Source organism: Jaculus jaculus, chromosome 8 (genome assembly GCF_020740685.1).
Source record: "Jaculus jaculus isolate mJacJac1 chromosome 8, mJacJac1.mat.Y.cur, whole genome shotgun sequence".
Classification (NCBI taxonomy): Eukaryota; Metazoa; Chordata; class Mammalia; order Rodentia; family Dipodidae; genus Jaculus; species Jaculus jaculus.
In genome coordinates, this window is record NC_059109.1 from 65,571,257 (window position 1) to 65,598,444 (window position 27,188).

General features: G+C 38.2%; 1 protein-coding gene across 3 annotated transcripts in view; it reads right to left on the reverse strand.

Moving 5' to 3' along the window:
• Slc12a1 (solute carrier family 12 member 1) overlaps nt 1–23,158 on the reverse strand; it is a 97,125-nt gene extending 73,967 nt beyond the window's left edge. For all 3 annotated transcript variants that reach the window (XM_004669741.2, XM_004669740.2, XM_004669742.3), the window contains exons 1-4: nt 23,039–23,158; nt 20,665–21,274; nt 8,004–8,135; nt 7,793–7,868 (exon numbers count right to left, since the gene is read on the reverse strand). In XM_004669741.2, the coding sequence (XP_004669798.1) occupies nt 7,793–7,868; nt 8,004–8,135; nt 20,665–21,072 (616 nt within the window). In that variant the 5' untranslated portion in view covers nt 21,073–21,274; nt 23,039–23,158. The remainder of the gene's footprint in view (nt 1–7,792; nt 7,869–8,003; nt 8,136–20,664; nt 21,275–23,038) is intronic.
• Between the last annotated feature and the right edge of the window lie 4,030 nt (nt 23,159–27,188).

A 27,188-nucleotide genomic window follows, 5' to 3' on the forward strand; every position in this document is an offset into this window, starting at 1 on the left:
GGAATAGAATCTTTGTCCTTAGGTTTTGCAGACAAGTGCCTTAAATGCTAAGTCATCTCTCCATCCCCTATAATGTATTTTGATGACAATATCTACCTTTTTTGCAAATTCCTTTATAGCAAATTATATATCAGGTAATTGAGTAAATTAGAATAAAATTTAACTACATTAATGTATTTGCTATGTGGCCTCACAATTTACTTATTTTCAAAGCCCCCAAATAGCAATTAACTTAGAAAGAATGCAAGTGTGAAGCTAGTAGTGTAGTGCATAGGATGTTATATGCACTGCTGATTCATCACCCCCACAATACCCATAAATGCTAGTGTTAGTGAAAGCACTGTATATATAGAGCTGTGTGGTGGGCAGACAAAAGCACAAGGTGCAAATGAGACAAATAAACTACCTTTGAGGATTTTTATGGTTGAAAAGGGTAATGATTATAATGAGAGGGGAAAAGTAGAAAAGGCCAGAGTTAAAAGAAAAGGTATACATGCTTTTAGTTTTAAGAAATGCATGATCAAGCCCGGGTGTGGTGGTGCACGCCTTTAATCCCAGTACTTGGGAGGCAGAGGTAGTTGGATCACTATGAGTTCGAGGCCACCCTGAGACTACATAGCAAATTTCAGGACAGCCTGGGCTAAAGCGAAACCCTGCCTCAAAAAAAAAAAAAAAAATAGTGTGATCAGGAGAATATTTAAAGTTGGCAGAAGATGTTAGAATAACCATTTGGGTATAAAGATTACTTCAAGCCCAGTGTGGCGGCACATGCCTTTAATCCCAGCACGCCACTCAGGAAGCAGAGGTAGGAGGATTACCATGAGTTCAAGGCCACCCTAAAACTACATAGTGAATTCCAGGGCAGCCTGGACCAGAATGAGACCCTACCTCGAAAAACCAAAAAAAAAAGGGTTACTTCAAGCTACACAGGTCAAAAAGAGTGCAGATGGGCTGGAGAGATAGCTTAGTGGTTAAGTGCTTGCCTGTGAAGCCTAAGGACCCTGGCTCAAGGCTCAATTCCCCAGAACTCACCTTAGACAGATGCACAAGGGGGCGCACGGGTCTGGAGTTTGTTTGCAGTACCTGGAGGCCCTGGCGTGACCATTCTCTCTCTCTCTCTCTCTCTCTCTCTCTCTCTTTGGTTCTTTCTCTCTCTGTGTGTTGCTCTCAAATAAATAAAGCTGAACAAAAAATATTTAAAAAAAAGAGTGCAGACATGCTGTGGTGTGGTGGCACATGCCTTTAATTCCAGCACTCAGAGACTGAGGTAGGTGGATTGCCATGAGTTTGAGACTACATAGGGGAATTCCAGGTCAACCTGGACTACAGTGAGAGCCTACCTGGGAAAAAAAAAAAAAAAAAAAGGAAAAGGAAAAGAAAAGCAGACATAACAAAAACTCTCTGCCTCTTCCTATGCATGATGTTATACATGGGTAAATGTCTTCCCACTATCATTATCAGGAAGGTCAAAAGCTCATCCCCAGAGTCAAGTGTAAACCCTTAGCATCCCTCAGAAGGAGCCACAGGAAGCCAGCAAGCCCTGCTGACAGTCCTGACTTCTAGTAGTTCCTCCATTTACTTTTTTCTCACAATTTTCTACGATAGAAACTCAAAGGCATTTTTATTTTGTCTAGTGGTTTTTCCTGTAGTTTTATTGTTCTTTTGTCTCTGTTCTAACCACCCCCCGCATCACCCATCATTCAGGGTTCCCATGCATATGCACCACACATATTAGTTCACATATTGTCCTCTTATTAATCTAACTTCTAATAGTCTATATATTCTCAGACAATGAACTTAAGATGAGTAGAGGGAAACTTTTGTCCCCTGTTTTCCTTCAAATATACTCTCCAGAGGAGACTGACCCAAAATTCAGGGAGAAAGCTGTAGGGTCACAGCCACTAGTTACGCTATTTCTTCTGGAATGCTCCGAGATGCGTGTTATTGGATGTGCTTCCTGAGTGTTGTTCCCAGAGCAGGGTCTCTTGTCCTATATAGGGCTAGAAGGAAGACTCAGCCCAGGAGAAGGGGAAGTGGAGGGTTAAATGAAACGGGGAATGAGGAAGTAGAGGCTGGCCCTTTGGATGCTTTCAGCTATGCCTTGTCACTAGCAGGAGTCTCTAGGCAAGTGTGCCGCAGACAGGCCAGCTATGGGGCACACACTACAAACTTGCATCATGCTGCTTTTCTTACATAGTGAAAAAGACATTAGGGGTCTTGGGGACAATCGAGGAGGGTGCACCCCACCTCCTGTTTCCCTGGTAAGATTAAAAAGAGAAACATCACAATTCACCCTCCATAGGATTTATAATACCATAGAAATTTTCTCCAGGTCAAAAGATTCTACCTTTGGCCCATGGTGGAAGGATGACGTTTTAAACTACCCAAAGCATAAAATTATGGCTCACTTCCTTAAATATTAATCCAACTGAATCTGTCGGTCACCTTGCCAAGAGATCCTGCCTTAGCACCAGTCACCTACAGACATACACTAGGGATTTCATATTATAAGGACCCTGTGATGAGCATTACTTCTATTCAACTACATGGCCTCACGTTCTTGTGCCACCAAGAGTGATTTAATATCATCTCCTGCACATTATTTTGTTCCTAACCTTTTTTAGTATGTTTGACAGCAGATGTTAAGTACAGAGAAAAACTCTATAGGATCATAAAGTTTTGTACAACATGACATTAAACCTACTCTATCTTCATTATTTCTCTACCATTATTTTCTAAACACTTCTTTAAATTTTTTTTTTTTTTAATTTTGAGATAGGGTCTCACTGTAGCCCAGGTTGACTTGGAATTCACTATGTAGTTTCAGGGTGGCTTTGACCTCACAGTGATCCTCCTACCTCTGCCTCCCAGTTGATGGGATTTAAGGTGTACGGCCACCACGCCCTACTCTCTAACTATTTCTTAATTCATCCTTACACATTGTATATATTTCTGTAAGCCACTTTAAATCTAAAAACACTGTTTTATACTTTAAAGCAGTGGGGACTTTGTTTCTCTTTCACAATGGTTATAGAAGGAAAGGTAGTTAGAGAATTCACTTCATTGTTTTCTCAAAATATGGCTCTTGAGTCACCTGTGCCAGGAAATGCCAGAGGTACTTACGAAAAATACTCAGAAAAATTTAAAAAATACTCAGACTTCCTAAGTTTCTACAGGTTTCCAACTGGACTTCCTGGATAATTCTCATGCCCCCTACATAGATGCCTCAGCCCATCTTCACTGTGCCAGTTTACCAAGGTTCTCTAATGGTGTCTTCAAAGAATTGATTGGGAAAATATTGACTTAGCTCCCAAAGTTTTGGATTAGAAGCAAAGTTTATAGTATACATGGCATGCTTCTTGTCAGATCAGTTCTTCACATCCATCTTCCTTGCCTAAGTATTAAATTCACTGCAATGATCCTGGCCCGGTCAGATCTTCAACACAGACAAGAACAACTAGAACTCATCATCAGCTGCCGCTGCATTTACAGCATGTAAGGCGGCCCAAGCTTATAACTCCAGAAAGGTTTTGATGAGGAATAGGAAATAGAAATTGGCTAGACAGTTGAGGACAACAAGGTCCTCAGAGTAAACAGTCTTTTTTAAAAAAAAAATATTTTATTTATTATTCATTTGACAGAGAAATAGGGGAATAGAGAGAGAAAGAATGGGCGTACTGGGGCCTCCAGCCACTGCAAATAAACTCCAGATGCATGTACCCCTTGTGCATCTGGCTAACGTGGGTCCTGGGGAATCAAATCTGGATCCTTTGGCTTTGCAGGCAAACACCTTAACTGCTAAGCCATCCCTCCAGCCCCAGTCTTTTTTTTTTTTTTTTAAAGCAGGAAATATCCTTGAATGTGTAAGGGAAATCTGGCTTTTCCTAGAAACCTGACATGAAGGTGTAAATAAGATGGTTCCCTCCCTACAAACCTGATTAATCTGCTTTTTCCTAATTGTTCCCCCTACCAAGAAAGTTCCCATTCCCTTAAAATACTACAATCAGAGCCACCAGGCAGGTTTTGTCCATTTCTGGGGACTTCTTCCTGGTTTACAGGAGTTCTGTCTTCTTTCCCTTTATTAAGCACTATAACAAAGTCTTAAACTTCACCCTGTATGGTCATGAGAGGCAGTCAGGTAGCTTTGTTACCCTGAATGTAAAAAAACAGAAATGTCTTTAAATCTGCCCTTGCAATCTCCACTTTACTAGAGATCACAAAAGGGTCTCTCCTCTCCTTATCTCTTGACTAAAGGAATTACCTAGATCTGATTTCCCATAAACAACTTGAGTCCCTCCTGGAAGGGAGTTCTTTTTCCCTAGAATTTAAACCTGACCATGGCATTGTGTTTGGTTAAGCTCAGCTCCCAAACTTGGCTTCATGGCAGGCCTCTTCTTGAGCCAGCTCCTAACCCAGGCCAATCAGCCCTCACTCTGGCTCACCTGAGCCTGATGGTAAAGCCCACTGCAATAAGGTTGTTAGGAACTGCTTACCAGGTGGGCTGTTCATCACTCCTGAACTTCCAAGTTCCTGTTAAGGAACCTCCTGTCATTTCAGCCCAGCTAGGCTGAGACAGGGGAGATCCTTACTTCCCCATGGGCTGTCTACTCCTTCCTGCTTCCCACATGGCAGGAGCTCACTGTACTTCCTCCTTCTCTTTCCTTCTTTTAATCTAATAAACTCTTTCTCTAAGCCTTACCCTTTGGTCTACGTATGCTAATTCTTTAAATTCATAAGACAAGAATCCTAGGTAGTCTAAATATATTCGTGCATTGCCATATTGTAAAGGAACCCCAAAATCCATTTGAGTCTGTAGATTTCACTCTTTGAATACATAAGACAAGAACCAGGAGGCCACTGACTTAGCAGATGTTTTTCATGACTGTGACCAACTGGCACATGACTCTCAAAGGCACTTCATATTCCCCTATTAGTTACCATGGGCAATAGCTACTGTTACTACTGGTTCCATTTTCATCTGGCTTTATTCTCAGAGTCTGACCTTGAAAATGTGTCCAGGTTATACCCAAACTACTAAACTACACAAAGCAAAAAGAAAGTGCTTGCAGGGGAGAATAAAATAAATCCAGTGTACAGCCGGGAGGCAGAGCAGGCAGAAGCTGATTTCGAAAGCAGTTTGTTCCCTTATCACCAAGTGGGACTAGAGATTGATCCTTCACGAGTAGGTTGCTCATCAGAAGTAAAGAAAATCGAGAAGGCATATCCAAACTAATGGGCATGCAAAGCATAACATGGAGACATCAGCAATATGTACAAGCAATTCCTTAGCCAGTGATACAATTATACAGGAATAAAAGCAGAGCCCAAAGAAGATTTTAAATGGTGTCTGGTAAGTATGATCAATGACTAGAAAGAGTTTATAAACTAGCAGATGAATTCAATCCAGACCCCACAGAGGAAAGTCAACAACAAAGAGAAAAAAAAAAGTCAGAAAAATGGATGAGATAATCAGCAATATGGATGAAACAGTTTTTTCCCTAATACAGAAACCCCAAAATGGGACCAAAGAGTGACTTAACCATTTAACTTTAGGCTCACAGAAATGCCCATGGAACTGTGTATGGTTTACATGAAGTTTCTACTATTCAGTCAAATCTAGTTCTGAAAGTTAAAAAGAAAATAAGAGAAAACAATACCTGCAAATCTTCATTCAATAGAAGACTCAATGAATAGGAATCAGGTAGAATTCTATTGACCTCTAATACTGTGATTTACCTACTTAACTAAAAGACCTTTATTAGAATATCACTAAAGTCTGAAAGCATAGCAAACTGTTTTGAAAAAGATAGGACTTTTCCTATTTTACAACTTTGTAATAGACTTGAAAAAGAGTTGACTGTGAAGAGTAATGAAAAATCTGATTAAAGTTCCGATTATTGCCCAAACATATTGGTGTTAAATAAGTTGCATTAGAAAGAATTACTTTTGCCCTTGGCTATGCTCACACCTCCACACAAAGAAGTGCTTCTTTATGATCTCAATAAGTTACTAAACTGCCCTTAAAAACCTAATTTTGCATGAAACCCTGGAGCAAAACCTTGGCGACACTGAGAGGTGGGTTTTCCATGGAACAGCATGTACTTAGTTTGGACCCTGTGGCTGCACTCATTCATTTGCTATGCATCATAAACCCGGCAAGCAGCCCTTTGTCAGGAATCCAGCAGCTGCCAAACAGGAAAACGGAAAAACTATGGGAACAGTTCTAGGTTTTTAGTCCTTTCTGTTTCCAGTTCATCTTAGGCGGGTCTGACCATGTTTGGAGGAGCAAAGGTGACACCAACTATGTTTTAAACATGAATTGAGAGGCCACCTAGAGTAGAGTCATCTGAGCTTCTGTATTCTTGATACTAAGGATTTATAAATCTTCCCTCAAAAGTGAATCAAACCGGTCATGCTGTCTCATGCCTTTAATCCCCAACATTTGGGAGACTGAGGTAGGAAGGTTGCTAGGATTTCAAGGCCAGCCAGAATTACAGTGAGATCTGGCCTCAAAACACTAAACTAATGGGCTAGGGAGATGGATCTGAAGTTAAAGGCACTTGCTTGCAAAGCATGCCAGCCAGGGTTCAATTCCCTAGCATCCATGTAAAGTCAAATGCAAAAAAGTGGCACATGTGTCTGGCATTCATTTGTAATAGCAAGAGACCCTGCTGCATGTCCCCCACATGCAAAATAAATACATTAGAAGAAAAGAAAAACAAGTAATGTACAAAGCAAAAACGTAATGAATTGTAGCACATTAAATTAGAAACTGGTAAAATTCAAGTAAATAACTTTCTCATAGGAATTTTACACCTTAACAAAAAAGTTTTACCAGACAGGATATTTTAAGTGGATTGTAACATTTAAAAACAGTATACTGGGGTTGGTGAGATGTCTCAGTGGTTAAAACATTTGCTTGTAAGGCTTGCTGGCGTGGGTCTCGTTCCCCAGTACCCACATAAGGAAAGATGAACAGTGAGGCATGGGTTTGGAGTAGCAAGAGGCTCAGCTGTTTCCATTCTCTCTCTTGAATAAATAAAAAAATATAAAAACGGTAAACTATCATTCCTAGAATAATATCAATATCTTCCATTTAAAAAATTAACACATTGAGCCAGCATGGTAGCACACGCCTTTAATCCTACCACACGGGAAGGAGAGGTAGGAGGATCACCCTGAGTTTGAGGCTAGCCTAAGACTACATAGTGAGTTCCAGGTCAGCTTGAGCTAGAGTAAGACCCTACTTCCAAAGATCAAAAAAAAAAAAAAAAATTAACATATCATTTTCTCAACATTTGCTTTCTTACTGCTAGTATATGAAAGCAACACAGTTATTTTCTTTGGAAAATGTTCAATAATACCATAATTTTATTAATCAGGTCATGTTTACAGCAATTTTTCCACAAGTTGTTTTTGTATAGTGGAGCTTTGCCAATCTTCATAATAGGGATATTCTGAGGCAAATAAAGGGTACATGTTATGATAGCCCCTAAATATGATTATTGATAGCTAAATGATTTTGCTTTTATACACCTATATACTTTAAACTCTATTAAAAGGTAGAAATATTTACTTGACCATTCACCTGCTTGGCAAGGTGGAAAATTCCTGTATCATAGGAGTTCTTTCCTCACCTCTCCTTCCTGACATTGTTCGAGGCAAAGTAAAAGGAACTCAAGTATAAATTATTTCTGTGACCTTCATCTTCTGCTGAATGCATGGTGGAACCAAGTTGCTTATTAAGTTTACAATCTACATCAATAATTATTTCAGAAGGGAAAATGCTCACCAATTCCAGCTTCTCCAACAATCCAAGAGAGGCGAATGAAGAGCATGACTCCCCAGATATTCAACATGCATCTTACCTGTAGTCAAAGGGGCATTGGGGAGAAGTGTGAGAAGTGGCCCTGCAGCAGGACCTAGGCATCTTGGCTATCTGCATCGGTGTCTGGAAAACTCCAGGCACTAGATTATTGAAGAGGAAGTAGATGTCTTCTTACCAGCACACCTTTCACCCATCCAAACTTCACCACGCCAGCTGTGTCTTCTTCCTTGTGGTCAGCTTGTTCACCTCCTGGCAGCCCCTCACCATTAGCCACCCTGTCAGCTGAGCCAGGGGCCACGGTCACATTCTGTATTTTGATGTACAGCCAAAACATAGCAGTTAGTCAACAAATGGTTTCCTTAACACTTTCAAAGGCAAATCAAACAACTGATAGAAAACTGTAGACAAAACGAAAGCATATTCTGATCATTCTGTAGAAGAATGTTGTTTCTTTCCTGGGAGTTGATGGGTTGGTTTTTGTGAGTGGTTTCCAAGCATGGCTAAGGCTGTAGGGATGATGGACCCAACCCGGTCAGTTTTACACTGATGAGAACATTTCCATTGAGGAAAATGGTAAATTTAAATAAGCTTAAAATACAAAAAGAAAAAGAAATTCAAGTTCCACATTAGGGAGATCAATAAGACAGTTGTCTTCAGTAAGGCATCTGGAATTTTCCTGTGCTCCATTTTACTGATCTGAAGTAATGATCTCACTCTCTTTCTCTCATTTTTAGATTAATTTCTAAGGTTAAAATACAAAGGTTTTTCATAGGTGGTGTTGTTTTTTCTGAGGTAGGGTTTCACTCTAGCCAAGGCTGAACTGGAATTCACTATGTAGTCTCAGGGCAGCCTTGAACTCCCAGTGATCTTCCTACCTCTGCCACTCAAGTGCTGGGATTAAAGGTGTATGCTACCATGCCTGGCTCACAGTGGGTTTTTCTTTTTTATCCTTGTTGTCATTTGTTTTTGTTTTTTAAATTCTCATGCCTAAATCTATGTTAAAACCTTTTCCTAGTGAATTTAAACTTTGATTAAAAATATTTAAAATTTTAAAAATTGATTAAAAAATAAAGTAATGGTGATAAAACTGCTCACCAGAGTCTTTAAGAGGACTTGATAAAACACATAGGAATATTTTCTTTACACATGTGCACATGTACATACACACACAAAGTGTTGTTTAAAGTCTTCTATAAAAGTTTAAAGGAATTATATGACTACAAGAATGCTCTTTCTATAGGGGTATCTTTCTTATGGATTTTTTATCTACTTTCCTGGGAATTACAGAATATGCTAGCATTGTGAGACAGTCTTATGACTGATCAACAGAAAGACTTACCAAGTACAAATGAAAAAGTGAGAGTTATAAATAATGATTAAAATTATATAAAATTGTGCGTGTGTGTGTGTGTGTGTGTGTGTGTGTGTGAGATTTTCCCCCTGTGGCCCAGTTTTTAAAAAGACCTTCCTCTTAATGTGATAGTGTTTGAGTTCAATAGGGGAAAAAACATCTGTTTTTTCAAGTTAAACATGTTTTGTTTCTCTTCCAGTTTTTAGGTGTATATATTTTATTTAGCTTTTTTGGTGCCTCTTGGCTCTTTACTCAGCAAACTATTGAGAAAAAGGAATTTTCTCCAGGAAGTGTTTTGAAACAATTGAGATGTCCCTTTGGAATAGTTTTTCTTTTTAAAAAAAAAATTTAAATCTTTATTTTGGAGAGAGAGAGAAAGAATTGGCACGCCAGAACCTCAGCCACTGAAATCAAGCTCCAGATGCTTGTGCCACCTAGTGGGCATTTGCAACCTTGTGCTTGCCTCACATTTGTGTGTCTGGTTTATGTGGGATCTGGAGAGTCAAACATGGGTCCTTAGGATTCTTAGGCAAACATCTTAACTGCTAAGCTATCTCTCCAGCTTGAATTAATTTTTCTTAATTCCTGTTATTTTAAGGAACTTTGTCTTGTGATCTTAATTATTTAAGACTAAGATTCTTTGTTCTCGTAACACTTGCTAAGAAGACATGGATGAGCACTTTTTTTTCTCTAAAGTGGAAGTAGTGTGAAATAAACATTTAGCAATTAATATAAAACAATTTTGGGATGACTAAAGTTTTAGTTATATATATATATGTATATGTGTATATATATATGTGTGTGTGTGTATATATATATATATATATATGCTATTTATATATATATATATATGTATATATATATATGTGTGTGTATATATATATATATATATATAGGTCCTTGCATCTTTGGACTTGAGTTTGTTGGCATATACCTATGAGCTGATTTTAATGTGAGCACTTCATTTAAGTCACTTTGATTTCTGTTTTTCTTAACTTTTTTTTAAAGTATTTATTTATTTATTTATTTGAGAGATAGAGGGAAAGAGGCAGATTGAGAGGAAGAGAGAATGGGCATACCAGGGCCTCTAGCCACGGCAAATAAACTCCAGAATTGTGCATCTGACTTATGTGGGTCCTGGGGAATTGAACTGGGATCCTTAGGCTTCACAGGCAGACAAATGCCTTTACCACTAAGCCATTTCCCCAGACCATGTTTTTCTTAACTTTTTATTGAAAACTTCCATACATATCATAACATACTGTGATCATAAGCCCCTCCCACCACCCTCCTTTGTCCCCTCCACTGAATCCTTTTTTCTTTCCAACTAGCCACTGTTCTATTTTGATGACACCTTTTCTTGTCTTCATTATTATATGTGACACTTGGATAACTAATGCAGTAGAATGTGTTGAGTCACTATGAAACAACTAAACCAGAGAAAGACAGTAGTTTTTTTTTTTTTTTTCCCAGCATCAACAAAGGGCTTGCTCCAAAGGCAATAAATAATCTTTAAGACATAAAGTAGAATTAAAGGTGTTGGATCTCTCCTACATAGATGTCTTTATTTTGCATCCATTTCCTCTGTGGAGGCTACATTTTTTAAAAAGGCAAAGCAAGGAATGAATCTCAAGCTAGGCCACTTTATTATTTTATGACAGCGCTGGGAAAAATTGAGAAACAGAGGATATTGAAAATAATAGTTAAAATTTAGTTTTGAATTTACTAAGGAGTTTCTTAATTTTAAACATTATCATTCCCCATTTGTACAGATGATTAAAGCTGACATTATATATTCATACTGATGTAAACTATGACTAATATGAATCACCAAAGTCCAAAGAAATAGAGGCTGATCTGACAGAAGAAACTAGTGATACATATAAGCTACAAATACAACTTATCTATTTCAAGCTTTGAAATAATAAGTTTGATTTATTTTAAATTTATTTTTTATGCTGGGGATTGAACCTAGGGCCTAGTTCATGCTGATACATGAGGAAGGGAGAAAGAGAGAGAGAGAATGGGTATGCCAGGGCCTTCAGACACTGCAAACAAACTCCAGACGCATGTGCCACCTTGTGCATCTGGCTAACATGGGTCCTGGGGAATTGAACCTGGGTCCTTTGGCTTTGCAGACAAATGCCTTAACCACTAAGCCATCCCTTCAGCCCAAGTCACTGGTCTTTTTAAAGAGAGTTTTGGAGGTTTAAGAGATAGCTCAGCAGTTAAGGTGTTTGCCTACAAAGCCTAATGACCTGGACTCAATTCTCCAGTACCCACATAAAGCCAGACATACAAAATGGCACATACAACTGGAGTTTGTTTATAGTAACTGGAAGCCATATTGTGCCCATTCTTCTTTCTTTTTTTAAAAAATACTTTATTTCTATTTATTTATGAGTTTATAAGAGAGAGAGAGAGAGAGAGAGAGAGAGAGAGAGAGAGAGAGAGAGCACCCCAGGGCTTCCAGCCACTGCAAATGAACTCCAGATGCATGCACCACCTTGTGCATCTGGCTTATGTGGGTCCTGAGGAATCGAACCGAGGTCCTTTGGCTTTGCAGGCAGGCACCTTAATGGCTAAGCCATCTCTCCAGCCCCCATTCTTCTTTCTGTCTCTCTTCTCTGTCTCTGTCTGCATACAAATAAATAAATTAATAAAGAAAAAATATATTTTTTAAAAAAGGTAGTCTTGGTAGTAAAACTTATGCTTTCTGATAAATGTGAACTTGAGAGTCTGGTCTAGGAAATTGCTCTACTCTCCTATGAACTCCAATGGTGACTGTGACTGTAGGATCTGGGTTAATGAGAATGCAAATGGCTGCTTAAAAATAATCCTATAAAATAGGATAAAGAATGATTAGGTTATTTAAAATTCCTCCTTCATTGATGACAGTTTAATGGTTCTTCGATTTATCACTAGGACATCACTATATATGTAAAAGTAATATTCTATGAGGGCAGGACAGAGAAGCTTACAACACAAGGCACTCAGTAAAGCAACTTTTCTACATTACTCAAAATAGAATCAAGGTAGGTGCCCATCCCTCCTCCAGTTAATCTGTGGAACTTGCTGATGTTTCAAAGTTTGAAGTATATTTGTTCCATGTGGGAAGGGACCTTGAATGTATACTTCCTTTTGTTGACTAAGGTTTAATTGTAAAGGTCCCATACCGTATAAACTAGACATGGAATCTAACTTTGGCTTTGCAGTTAAGGCAGGCATTGTGCTCCACAAAGCTATTTAAGGTGACTTAGGAAGTGGCAGTGAGAAAAAAAATCTAAAATTTTTCAAAAAATCTTATCTAAAAATAGTTTAAGGTAAAAATCATCTTTCTGTGTTGCCCATATTTTTGTTCTGACATCAAGGAAAACTTGGCTTCAAGTGCTTCCTTTATAAGACAGAGCAATTTAAAAATTCAATGTCTCATCAAAATATTGAATATGGTTGTTTGTAGGGACTTGACAGCTCAAAGCAATACCTTGTATTTTGTGAATATCTGCTATGCTGAAGAGTTTTATGATTGCATCCTGAAACTGAATTTTTCTTTCAATTTTGAATTAATTCGTATGTTCATAATTCATTACCATAAATGAAGACCTATGACCTTTCACAAATGCATTTTATGCCAAGAGTTTTACGTGTATATTAGTGGAATCAGATAAGGTAAAATAAAGCACAGTTATAAAAAGAAAGGAAGATCATTTGATATTAATTTTCTTCTTCTGGTACTGACAAACTAATAAGCTTCAATCACATGCAATTTAAAGGGAAGTTTCCTAATGAGTTCTTCCTAGTTATAAGAGATTATTTTATTTAGGGATGGTTTTACACACCCCTAAAAGGAAAATGCCTTCTTAGATATCATCAAAATGGAACAAAGTAAATAAATTAATTTTTTACTTGCAAATAGATAATATTTACTTCTTCTTTATGATCCCAAATTTTGAGTCTTTGATCTCAGGGTGGTAGAATTCTTAGACAATCATTAGGCAACAATTCCATGAATATGTAGACTTAGCTGATGTTCCTCAGGGCTGGGGAAGATGGCTCAGTGACTAAGAGTGCATGAGGGCTTAGCAGTCCTGAGTTCAATCTCCAGCACCCATGAAAAAAAGCTGGAACTGGCCATGTACATCTGTAATCACAGTCCTGAGGAAGAAAAGACAGAATTGCTGGGGCTCATTAGTCAACTAATCTGGCTGAAAAAAAAAGGCAGATCCAAGTTTAATGAGAGAGTGTTTCAAGGAAACAACACAGAAGAGTGATGGGGAGGGTACCTGACATTCTCTGGTCTTGGCAAGTATACACATGGTATTCACATGTCTGCACACATGCACATGTACATACACTGCATACACACACACACACACACACACACACACACACACAAACACACACACACACACACACACACACACACACACACACACGCTCCAAAAAAAATAAAATAAAAAGTGATACTCTCATTTTAAATTTTATTGTTGAAACATTCAAGTGTGTAAAATGTGCAGAATAATAATAATAATAATAATCATCATCATCATCTCACGCAGCCATCACTCAGCTTCAACAATTATCAGCATATGATTAACTGTATGCCTCTTAAGCCCTCACTGTACTGCTAGTATGTTATTTAAAAACCAGTCCCAGTGAGAACCAGATGATTCCTAACGTCCATTTCTGAATGAAAAACTTGATTCCAGTAATATTTCGATTTGTAATTTGTTAATCAATACATTGTTGCTTATGTGGTTTTATCCTTTTTTGAGAGGGGAATATTTTGAATGATGAAAATGAGATGGTTGCTTCATCTTTCTTGTTTTAAGTTATTACAAACTATACCTACAAATTGATATCCCTAGTCACAACTTGCAATCGTAGTATTTTTACTATATCTGAAAAACATACATTGTATACACAAATTTACTTGAGTTTTAAATAACAGGTGAAAAATTAGCAGTGTGCAATAATGTAGTATAAGACAAAGAAAAATGAGGCTGGAGAGATGGCTTAGCTGTAAAGGCCCTTTCTTGCAAATCCTGCCAGACTGAGTTCAATTTCCCAGTATTCACATAAAGCCAGACACACAAAGTGAAGCATGTGTCTAATTTTGGACATAGTGGCAGAAGGCCCTGGCATGCTCATTTGTTTCCCCCTCTCTCTTTCTCAAATGAATAAATAAATAAATAATACTTTTCCAAAGAGAATTGGAAGTTTCTTAATATTTTCTAAGTGTCCTTAAAAAAATCCCATTTTAATAACTGTCTATCACTAAATGATTTATAGTGAGAAGATTTTCATGTTTTATGTCTTTTCCACAGGTAATTTTAATAGTAAGAGCTTCCAAGAGAACTGGCCTCTGTTACTAAAAATCTCTAAGTATGAGAATAAACCCTTAGCTATATAGCTAAACTCAAACGAATGTTTTAGGGGAGGTGTCTGAGCACCACTGGCTCTTAAGCTATTTCTTGCTTTAATTTTAATGTGTGTTTTATTTGGGTTTGTTAGTTTGGTAATCATTTCTAGGTTTGTATATCCCCAACCTGAATGTTGAAGTTCCAAACTTGAAATTTGAATTTGAAAAAGATATAAAAGATATGTTCTAGATAGAATATTTGTACATTTTTGTTAGTTTAAGCATCTAAGACACTGATTCATATGGTTTAATGTTTGCCCTTTATTTTTTACCTATAATAATATCATTTAACTTATACCAGAAAATTCTAGAGAACAGAATTTAAATTGCTTCAACTTACATTATATAGTAGATTTTGTAAATAAGTCCCTAATAAATGCTTTTGATAATGACAATGCAAATGATTGAGGCCTATAATTATTCTAGTGGAATTAATATGGTCTTTTGGCATATTTCAGAAACAAGGCATGAGTTGGTACTTCTTCCTCATCTCATTGTGACTGAGGTGACATTTTCATCTGTGTGCCCGAGTTCTACCATTCCCCGTGGCTACTGGGTGACCAAGAGCGAGCCGCCTTGGGCGAGGGTGGAACACAGCGGGCATTGGCGGAGAGCATGCGCCTGGCCAGCATGGGCTCAACTTATCAACCTTGTCACCTTGGGGAAGTTGTTGACTTCTCTTTGTTTGGAAAGTCTGGAGTATTATGTGGAATGTTTATCATCTACAAAAACTACTAGAGGGAATATTACAAGGATTGAATGAGAACTTTTAGTATATACTTTACTTTTTAAGTAAAAAGATAACTTAATTACCAGTGTGTGACACAGAAAATCCTCAATAAAAAGTCAGTTATTAAACTATAGTCATCGTTTAATGTTTTTATGTTATTTTTAGTTGCAGAACAGCCTGATGAAAATGGGAAGTTATAGTATTGGTTTAGATCAGTTTCATACAGTTGGCTTCCTTAAGAATAATAAGTTATTTATATTTTTCAGTGTTTATTTCAATGACGTCAGAACACATGGCTTTGATAGAAAAACTATATATTTTCATGAACCCAGCATAACTATATTTTTCTGAAACACTAACAGAAATGGTGGTTAGTTAGTCTAAAGCAAGGTTTCATTTTGGTTAACCCTGTTAGGAATTGTGTATGAAAAGTTGGCCACAAGAATTAGGCTAGTACTGACAAGAGAATTCTTTTTTTATGAAGTAAAAAATGGCAGGTTAAACATTGCCAAATGTCAAATAATCATTCATATTTTGATACAGATAGATCTCCAAGGTCCATTTATTGTGTGGTGAAGACAACAGAGCACAGAACAATGTAAAACGTCCTGAAATTCACTTGAGAAAATAATATAGAATGCTAGCTATAAATACAAATATTCATACATACATGTATATGTTTGTATATACCTAGAACTTTTCTAGAAAGATTTATAAAGTCTTTCAGTTATGGTTTTACTAAAAAGAATAACTAAATATCTGTGTTAGATGAGAGGCATTTTACTATATGCATGTGTATATGTATGTATATTAGCACTCTTTAAATATTTTATTAGTGTATCTTTTACTTTTTAAATAAAAATCTAGGGCTGGAGAGATGGCTTGGTGGTTAAGGTGTTTGCCTTCTAATCCTAAAGACCCAGGTTGGTTTGAGTCCCCTGAACTTACATAAATCAGATGCACATGGTGACACGTGTATCTGGAGTTCATTTGCAGTGGCTGGAAGATCTGGTGCACCCATTCTCTCTTTGTCTCTCTCCCAAAATAAGTAGATAAATAAATGTTTTCAAAATAAAAAGATAGCATAAAATTACCACCATCATTTTCAATAGCCATTTCTGGAACTCATACTGATGATAACGAATGTGTTACACTTCATATGCATGTACATAATGCTCATGAGCATTTTGCAAGTACATACTCTGTAGCTTGTATTGTACTGTAGACCAAGTAAGGGAAATATTCCTTTTCTTTGTTCTCCCAGAGTTTTCAGGATCAATAATATTTCACTCTTTATTACATACAGAATGAAAAGAATTTCTTCAACAATGATCTCAGATCATTAGGATTACAAATTATGTCAATATCTGTTACTGCTAAGGGTTCACTTAAGGCAGAGAGACTCAATGTAATATATTTCAAATCTATTTTTCATTGTACCTATTAAGGCAACTCTTGTTATATAAGGTTTTAGTCTGACTTGGAAATTTTAGTTGGATTTGGATAAAATCCAACTGGTTTCCTGGTTAAATGTGCCTTGCCATTCAGTATGAGTGTGTCATGGCTGAATAGCTTTTGAAAACATTACAATTATGGGTACAAATGTCAGTTGCTTTCTACTGTAGGCACCATCCTTTATGCTTTTGCATACAAAATCTGTGAGGCATCTGAGCATCATTCTACAATATGCTTTTTCTACTGTTTCTACCTGGGACTAAATGCAGACATCAAGGAAATAGCAATAGAGGTACATACAATGCTTTGCAAGTTGCCATGTCTTATTTGAGAGGGAGCGAACACAGCGAATAGCCGCATCAAATTCACTAGCAAGGACAACAGAAATGAACAGAAAGCCAAACTGTTCATGTCAGCCATCGCAGAAGGAGCAGAGGGGTCAACTGACCCAGGCTACACACACACACACACACACACACACACACACACACACACACACACACACACTCCTGCTCGTGTCTGACTGAACTTAAGTCTTACTCCTAGATAACTAGGTGGATACTTCTATGTGATGAATCAGGATGAAATTCCATGCATATGTGAGGGTCAAGTTCATCAAAAAAGTAATGCTTTTTTTTTAAAAACTATACTTGCTCAAAGTGATTATTCAAGGCATCAAACTTGAGGTTAATTTTTAACACGTTAACTTTGCCATTCCTTAGTTATGTCTGAAGAGGAAAAAGTGCCTTAGTCTCACTTTGTCTCTTTGAAATGCTATGCTGTTCCAGACAGTTACTAAGACTGTCAAATGCAGCTATATGCAAATGAAGTCCAACTGTGTGGTCATCCTGAGGGCTTGCTAAAGAGCTACTTCTTCAGAGCTTTTCTTCTTTAGGTAAAGATTTGCATAAATCATGGCTTTAGAACTTTTAAATGTACTTTTCTCTCTTGGCAATGTCTGTACTGAGGATAATGTGAGCTTGTTACTTTACTCCATTTCTTCCCCCGCCTTTGGTATTAAACATTGGATTTATGTTTTTTCCTAAATCTTTTGTTTTAGTTTTTGAGGCAGAGTCATATATCTATTGCAGCTGCCCTTGAATTCATCATGTAGCTGAGGATAGCTTTGAACTTTGTTTTTGTTTTTTGTTTTGTTACTTTCAAGGTAAGATTTCACTTTAGCTTAGGCTGACCTGGAATTCACTATGTAATAACGTCAGGCTGGCCTCGGACTCATGATGATCCTCCTTCCCCTGCCTCCCATGTGCTGGGACTAAAGGTATGTGCTACCAAGCCCAGCAGGACTTTGAACTTTTGATCCTCTTCCTTTCGCTTCCCAAGTGCTGGGATTACAGATCTATGACACCATGACCACTCCAAGCACTGTTGGAGCTTGACCCAGGATTTTGTGCATTCTAGGCACTTTACCAACTGAGCCATATCTCCATTCCCAGCCTTTTTATTTTTATTTGTAACTTTAGTTTTTATTTTAAGATACTCTCTCATTAACTTGCCCAACCTGGACTTGGACTCCCTCTGTAGCCTATGTAGGCCTTTAATTCTCAATTCTCCTACCTCATTTTACTTACCTGGACAACACTTATTGTTTATTTTTTTCCTAACTTTGACCCTTTTCCTCATCTAGCTGGGATTATAGACCTAAGCTCATTGTGTAGAATATAGTAGGATAGAATCTCAGCTCTTTTCTGTAAGATTTTTTTTTTTAAATTTTTTATTTTTATTTATTTATTTGAGAGCGACAGACACAGAGAGAAAGACAGATAGAGGGAGAGAGAGAGAATGGGCGCGCCAGGGCTTCCAGCCTCTGCAAACGAACTCCAGACGCGTGCGCCCCCTTGTGCATCTGGCTAACGTGGGACCTGGGGAACCGAGCCTCGAACCGGGGTCCTCAGGCTTCACAGGCAAGCGCTTAACCGCTAAGCCATCTCTCCAGCCCTTCTGTAAGATTTGAGTTCATTTTACTTCTTCAGACAAATTGTATTCTCTTTACATTGTGCAATTAAAAAATATTTATTTATTTACAGAGAGAAAGGGAGGGAGAGAGAGAGAGATACAGAGAGAGTGGACATGCCAGGGTCCCTAGCCACCGCAAACAAATTCCAGATGCATGTGCCACTTCATGCATCTGACTTTATGTGGGCACTGGGGAATTAAACTGGGGTTGTTAGGCTTTGCAAGTAAGCACCATAGCCACTCTCTCCAGCCCTACATTGTGCAACTTCTTTCTGCCCCTTCTACAACCTGGAAACTCTTTGTACTCTTTATATCAGTTAATTTTCCTTTACCTTCTCCCTCATTTAGAAAAAGAAAGTGACACTTGTGAGTTACCAGAAGTTTCAATTTACCTACCTCAAATAGTTACAGAGCTGTTATTTTGCCTGAAGAGCCACTATGTTATTTTTTAATTTAAACACCAAATAAAAGTTTAAATCAAAATCTTATGTCTACAAAGAAACTGATCATTTAGCAGAGTACTCCTGACAGATCAGGTAAAGTTAGTGTGTGAGAAAGTGAGGGGACAGATACATAAACATGTGAAGTCTTCCTCGGGAAGTCGTGAGTCCCAGGGTTGGAGTTCTAAGTAGCCTAGGAAGTATGTTTTAGAGATATTCCACCTGCACTGGTATCTGTCCTGACAGCAGGACTCCTAGGATCTTCAGAGTGAGAGTGGGCAATGATTTAACTTTAAACATAAGTGAATATAAAAGGGGGCTGGAGAGATGGCTTAGCCATTAAGCATTTGCCTGTGAAGCCAAAGGACCCTGGTTTGAGGCTCAATTCTCTAGGACCCACGTTAGCCAGATGCACAAGGGGGCACATATGCCTGGAGTTCTTTTGCAGCGTCTGGAGGCCCTGGTGCTCCCATTCTCCTTCTCTCTCTCTCTCTCTCTCTCTCTCTCTCTCTCTCTCTCTCTCTCTCTCTGTGCTTGCAAATAAGTAAAAATAAATTTAAAAAACATTTTTTAAAAATGAATATAAAAGGAACTGCTTCATTCTTTGTTTTCAAAACTTGGGCACAAACTGTAGTTGAATATGTAATGTCATTACTCTTCTGTGATGGTAACTATGTTCTATAGAGGGCAAGAGGGAGATTCATTTCAAGCTATTACAGAAGAGTGACGATACAGTCAGCTAGATTATCTCAGAGCAAGTTGCAGAAGAAACCAACTAAGCTGCTGAATGATCTGCGCAAGATTAGAAAGAGTGCTGCCTCATATTTCCAGCAATTTGAGAATTCTGGTCACATGTTCCAAATAATGAAATGTTTAGCTACTTCTGCCTCTGTACCTAGATGATTATCACATGTGTAAGTGCATTCAGGAGTCTCTGACAAAGTTAGGAAGCAAATAAATACTGCACCTTATACATGTTTGTTCTTTCTTTAAAGAATATAAAAAACAGCTACACTTCAGCCTTTGCCTGCTGAGTAGCTGCGATTACGAGCTCATGACACTGTTTGATACCAAGGGCTGGCACCCATAGTACTAGCCACAAAAAGCCCGGTGGTTGCTTTTAAAGAACTGCTGCAGAGGCTTTAATTCTAAGGTGGAACAATGTGGTAATCAGTTTGACATGTTTAACCATGTACGATCCGAATAACTGCAATTGTAAACCAGATAGGACACGGGGCTTGACTTTCACTTATGTTTGTAGATCTCTCCCAAGTCAGTAAACGTCTGTGAGGCTCTTGTATATTGTATATGTATATTGTGTGCTTCTTGGCCATCAGATGTATAAGTAACATGGAATAGACCTGTCAGTCACCTGTCTCTTTCACATTTAATGTTCTTAAGGGGGAGGAAGTGACCTACAGAAATGAATGCAGAAGGACACTTGTCCACGCCCTTCAAGCTTACCTTGGCAAGCTGTTCGTGGATCTCCAGTAGGCTGGGCCGGTTGACCTTGGGCCCACTCACACTGCCAGTGTTGCGGTAGTACTCAATCTTGGGGACAGCATCCATGGTGTTGTGGCCAAAGGTTTGTAGGTAGTATGTATTTGTGTGAGAATCATAGGCATGAAAACTGGCATCTGTTTTAGCAGTTTCTCCATTTTGGAGGAAATTGTCACAGCACTCCTGATTTCCAGGCCGAAAGCTGATTCTCAGTCTGCTTTGGGCCTCATCCCCAAAAGAGGTCTCTTCATAGTGTGGCGGGTCGGTGCTGTCGCTCACAGAGGCACAGCTGTCATGGCTCTCATTTATGACATTGACTTGAAAGCGACTGGTGTTACTGGGCACTGAACTGGAAGGGGTATTCAGTGACATCCTCCAAAATGTATTCTTTGGACTAAGCTATCTACTTTATGGTTGTTAAAAACAGAATCTTTCTTTATCCTCCTCAAAGAAAACACTAGTAGAGTTACATGAGAGCACTCCTGGCTTTTTCTCTGGATGAACTCGGTAATTAGATTCTTGATATACTGTTGATACACTGTCTCCTATATAATCTTCAGAATGATCTTCAAAGCTGTCATTGAGAAAGAAAATTAAATTTGTTCTAGGCAGTACAAGCAGGGTTGGGATATGAAGGTATAGCTTTCTTTTATAAGACATACAGTTTTAAATTCATTTCACTAAAAATTGTCCAGGAACTTAGTCATCTGAGCAATGAAATCCTATAATAAGTAACTGGGGACTTGCTTCTGCAAACAGAATTTCCAATGGAGTCATTAAAATGTGACTGTGTTTTAGTATTTGCTTAGATTCCATTTGCAGTATTTGCTTGGAAGTCAGAATGACTTTTAGAAAAGATATAACTTAGTATAGTAAGAACAGATGAAAATATTTTTTGTCCTGAAACAGAGGTAACTGAATACTGATATTGCAAAGTATTTTGTGATTGGTGGGAATATACATTATAACATATAAAATGAATATTGAACATTCTTCAAAATGCTAGTGTATTCCTCCTGATCAGAGGCACAGATTTCTCTGGTCCTGGGAACATGTCAGTCAAGCACCTGGTCAAGAGACCACCCTCACCTGTACTAAAGAGGCGGGAGGAACAGTTGCTAGGATGATGTACTATGTACCCAAGAAGCCCCTACCTTTACACAGCTACTTGCAGCTCCCCAAGGCTGGGTCTTCGCACTTTTCTGAGTTCTAACTCAGACCTTAGCTTTTCCTTTTCCCTTTCTCTGGATGCCAGTGGGAATACTCAGCATGCTTGACCTGGCACCGTGGGGCTTTTCCAGCTTTACCCTATCAGCACCAAGCCCGTGATCTGGCAACACCCCCGCCCTTTGATTCTCTTGGGAAATCCTCCTACGATCTCAGGAGTACTTTTTCTTTATTTTCCTTAATAAAGTCTACCTGTGCTCAAAAAACTGCTAGTGTATAAAAATCCATATATTTTCAAGAATAAATTTGTTCTAGGAATTTTTTAAACCTATGCAACACATAAAAAATTACATTTTAGGATGTGAATTAAAATACAACATGTCAAGATGATATCTCTGTCTGTATGTTCTTAGAATTTTAGTAGCCTTTAAAATGTTTCACTTGCTCATATATTTGCATTTTTTCATGAATGCTATTATGGAAGCTTAATAAGTGAGCATTTGGAATATAGAAATAAGTCATAGCTCTCAATAAAGATATATATATATATATTTAGGTAAAATTATCATGCTCTATTGTCTCCCTTTAATGAAATAATCTCCATAACTGAGAGGCTGATTTTAATGTGAAATGCATAGACTACACATTTTCAAAGTCCATAGTATGTGTCACTCATGAAACCCTTTCTACATGACAGTATTTCTTTGATGTTATCATAAAATGTGATTTTTCAAACAAGGCACTAGAAAGATCATTACAGACAAAATCAATACAAACAAAAATTTGTCTCCCATGTCGTTATTTAAAAGTATAGCTTTGAATGAAAAACATAGTTTAGGCCCTCAAATGACCTTTTCTTGAGAAATTACAAATGAGGAAATTACCTTTTTAGAACATCTCATAATTCTTGACACCTTTTAATCCACTCCCCAGACTCTGTTTTGGGACTTAGAATTAAGAATGAAATGATTTATTCATTTTTGCCAGGCTTGGTGGCAGACACCTTTAATCCTGGCATTGGGAGGCAGATGTAGGAGGATTGCTGTTAGTTCAAGGCCACCCTGAAACTACAAAGTTAATTCCATATCAGCCTGGCTTAAAGTGAGACCCTACCTCAAAAAATCACACCAGAAAAAGTGATTTTTTTTTTTACCCAGCTTGGGCAGCTTACCTTCCCATGCAGGAGCCTTCTCCTGAAGAAGTGTAACCGGCTTCAGCATCCCACAGGCATATATATATGGGCACTGACCTTTCAGCCCAGAACCTTAGTCTCCTTCTTATTGGCTAGAACCTTTCTTGAAAGAGATGACTGTAATCATTGGCTGGACTAGTACTTGAAGCTCCACCCAGTCATTAGTGTTGAGGAACCCGTGAGTACCATATAAACTAGTAATGTGGTAAATCATTAATCCTTTTAGAGAGGAAACAAAATAAAGTTTCTTTAATTCATAAGAAGAATTAGATTGCTCAACAGCAATCTTTAAGAAAAACTGCTTCAGGTTTGGGGACAAGATTAATTGAGCCCCATAGTTCTCTTTCTCTCTGTCTTTTGAAATTTCTTTCTTTCCTGGTCTTCTTTCCTTCTCTCCTTCCCTCCCTCCCTCTCTCCTTTCCTCTTCTTCCTTCTTTCTCCCTTCTTCTCCTCCCTTCTCTCTCTCTCTCTCTCTCTCTCTCTCTCTCTCTCTTTCTCTTTGTTATACTGAGGGTTGATCCAGGACTTAATCTAGGCTAGGTAAGTGATCTCCCACTCCCCCCCTTTTAAATTTTTCTTTCTTTGTTTGAAAAAAAACTTTTTAGGGGTGTGATGGCTCACACTGTTATTCTCAGCACTTGGGAGGCAGAGGTAGGTGGATTGTGGTGAGTTCGAGGACACCCTGAGACTACATGGAATTCAAGGTCAGCCTGGGCTAGAGTGAGATCCTACCTAGAAAAACAAACAAAAATAATAATAATTTTGAGACAAAGTCTCACTAAATTGCACAAGCTGACATTAAGGTCATTCTGTACTTCATGCAGACTTGAATTTTTGATCCTTCTGCTTCCATCCCAAGTGATGAGGATTATGGGCCTGGACTGCCTGGCCTGGCTTGTCATCTTATTTTTGATGGGTTTAATGATCATTTACTGTTAAGCCTGGGCACCAAAGAATCAAAAGATAACCTCAGTATTATGTAATAGAAAAGAATACTTAAAATTATTTTCACTTACCTATAATAAATATTACATTGGCTCTTCTCTGCCTAGAAAGTAAACAGGATGAGGCAGAATCAATGATTTATTGAAAAGATTTCAACCTATTGAGAAAACTTTTTTGAGCTGGACTCAAAGTGTGGGTACATTTCCCAGTGACAGTATAAAATGGACTTTTTGTCTCTATGTAGAAAAGCATTTTATAAATATTTTATTTATATATTTAAGAGAGAGAAAGAAATAAAGAAGTAGATAGAGAGAGAATGGGCACAACAAGGCCTCCAGCCACTGCAAACAAACATGCTCCAGACACATGTACCACCTTGTGCATCTGCCTTAAGTAGGTCCTGGGGAATTGAACCTTGGTCCTTAAACTTCACAGCCAAACACCTTAACTGCTAAGCCACCTTTCCAGCCTTAAATTTTTTTTTTTATAAAACCTAGTTTGGGGTTTTGCAGAGGAGATTTTGTTCCAATCTATGAGACAGCACAAGCAATCCTTTCTGTGGGTTCTGTCACTCGTTTTAACCAGAATGATTGAATGAGCACTCTCTGTATCTGCTAAGCAACTACCCAAGTAATTTCCAGTTGCCAGGGTAGTTCAGCTATGGTGTGATGTAGTGGTAAAGCAGAAGCTCCAGAGTTAGAATGATGCAAGTAAATTCTGGCTCTGCTCTTGCTGTCTGTGTGAACTCAGGCAACCTACATGTTCTCATCCACAAATATAGATGAGGACAGACGCACTATGGAGACTAAATGGGCTAATTTGTGTTAGGGTTTGTACTATTGTACTTGGACTATGTTATTAATATTTATGATTACCTTATGATTGTTAGTCACAACCAAGATTCTGGTAGCAATCATTGAAGTTTGGAATAGAATATTGGCAAAGGTAAATTGGTGACCAGATACAGGATTATCGAAAATGGATTTGGAGATATCTACATAAAACCCCTATGGTACTCTTAGGAGAATGTCATGCTACTTGGTTAGGCTAGTGTCATGATCTTCTACCAGAGACAGACAGAACTACGAAGATGTAGCTGTATCTCAAGTTTCTCTTAAAGGCCACTAGTAGAAGGTATTTATTCTTTCAACAAAGGGTACTCATTCCTATGTAGAAGAAGGTCTTTAAATATAAGAAGCAGTCAGATTTCAAAATCAGTTAGGAGAAGTTAGGGTTGTTTAGGTCGAGATTAGGGACCACTGGTTTGGAACTGGGACCCAAAACAAGTTCTATTCATTGGACAAGGATAACAGCTAATGACATCATCCAAACTTCATTTGCTTTCAGGAACACAACTACTGGTTCTTTAGCCTTTTTCCTCTATCAAAGGCTGCAAGTGCTTCTAAAACCAGCCATTCTCCTTCTTACTGCCTGTTTGCCTGACTATAGTGTGGTGTGGATTAGTTTTAGTTTTGGTCTTACATCAAGCAGACATTCTCATTCTAAGGCTTTTATCTCTAACTGGGAAATGAAAGCTTTTGTTCTTCATTAAGGGTGTTCTGACTTAGAGTGGAAGGGAGATGGTTTGGGGGATATGGATGAAATTACACCATCCATAAAGTCAACCTTGAAAGGCAAGCCTGATTTAAGCCCTCAGGCAGGTGGATGAGAGAACAGGAACATCCATTTGGAGGCACAATCTCCATCTTTCCTCTTGTTCTCCCTGACAGGCTCTTGGAAAGTGGCAGTAGGGACTGATCTGGGAATGGCATGGGCCATCTATTCTTAGAAGGAGTAACAGTTCATGCAATTTCCATAAGATCACCAGACTTATCCTTTTATATTTATTGTATTATTTCTGGTTCTGAATTATACAGATGATGACGCTTTGCTACCCTCCAAAACAAACAAACAAAAGATTAAGACACACGATAGGTCATGAATGAAGTCACTTTTGGTTTAGTCTTCTTTCTTTTCAGGGAGATTAGAAATAATACTGTGGCAGGAGGTGAATATTCAGAAATAATACTCAGTTTTCAGAACCATTCCTTGCCCTTTGGTTTTTGGTACCTTTTTTGTTTTTGAAATAAATATCTGGCCTAATTTCTCATCACGGACATGTTAAATCTTAGTGGTGCCTATCTAGGAGACAAACAGAATATCTGGTAGTTGGACATGTATGTCAGCCCTTTAGAAACCAGGGTCAGGAAGAAGATACCTACTGTCCTGGTGTAGACAGCTTCCAGCAAGTTCAGCTGAGTTTGCCTTAGTGACATATTCTTAGTCCAGATTAGGAACTGTGTATAATGTGTTTCAGGCCCACACTTTTATACCAGCCAGGGTACAAGGAGACTCCATGAAAAGGAATTTGATACAGAAGAACCCCAATTAATAAAGATGCATTTGAAATCTATCAGGGGATGGAAAGTATCAGGAGTCCCACCATGGACAATGTTTTGGAGTGCCATTGACTTGAGCAGGAACGGTGTGGGCAAAACGTGGTAGAAGGATTGCAGATAGTGTCACAGAGTACCACAGACATTAGATTACTCAAATTGAATACCTGAAACACTTCTTAGAGATCTTGAGAAGTTATTTAACCTCTTTAGGTTCTAGTTCCTAATCTGTGAAATTGAGATTAAACACAAAATGGAAGCCAGAGTCCCCGATTCAAAGGATCGGTAAGAAAATCAAGTAAGGGGAAAGCATCTAACTGTGTTCTCTAAGCTAGTCTTTCTCTCACTCCTTCTAAACATGCTGAGCAATTCTGCGGTCTTGAGTAACACGGTATTTTAAATTTATTTCTCTTTGTATATTCCTCTACTCAGTGATCATATGGAGAGTAACAAGTTTTGTTGGAAAATATTTCTAGAATTATACAATTCACCTCATTGTTCAAATGAAGAGGACGAATAACTTGCAAAAACATTACTTCTTAGGATTTAAGAGTTTTTAGTGTGAGTATTGGTGAAGATGTTCCATAGCAATAGTAAGGTGTGTTTAAACAGTGTTCTAGGAACTTCTAGGTCCTTTCACATTCTTTACCTCATTTAGCTTCACAACATCCCTGCAAGATATTCAGGATGGATTTTTTTTCTCTTTTTCTCCAAGGTAGGGTCTCTCTGTAGCCCAGGCTGACCTAGAATTCACTATGTAGTCTCAGGGTAGCCTCAAACTCATGTCA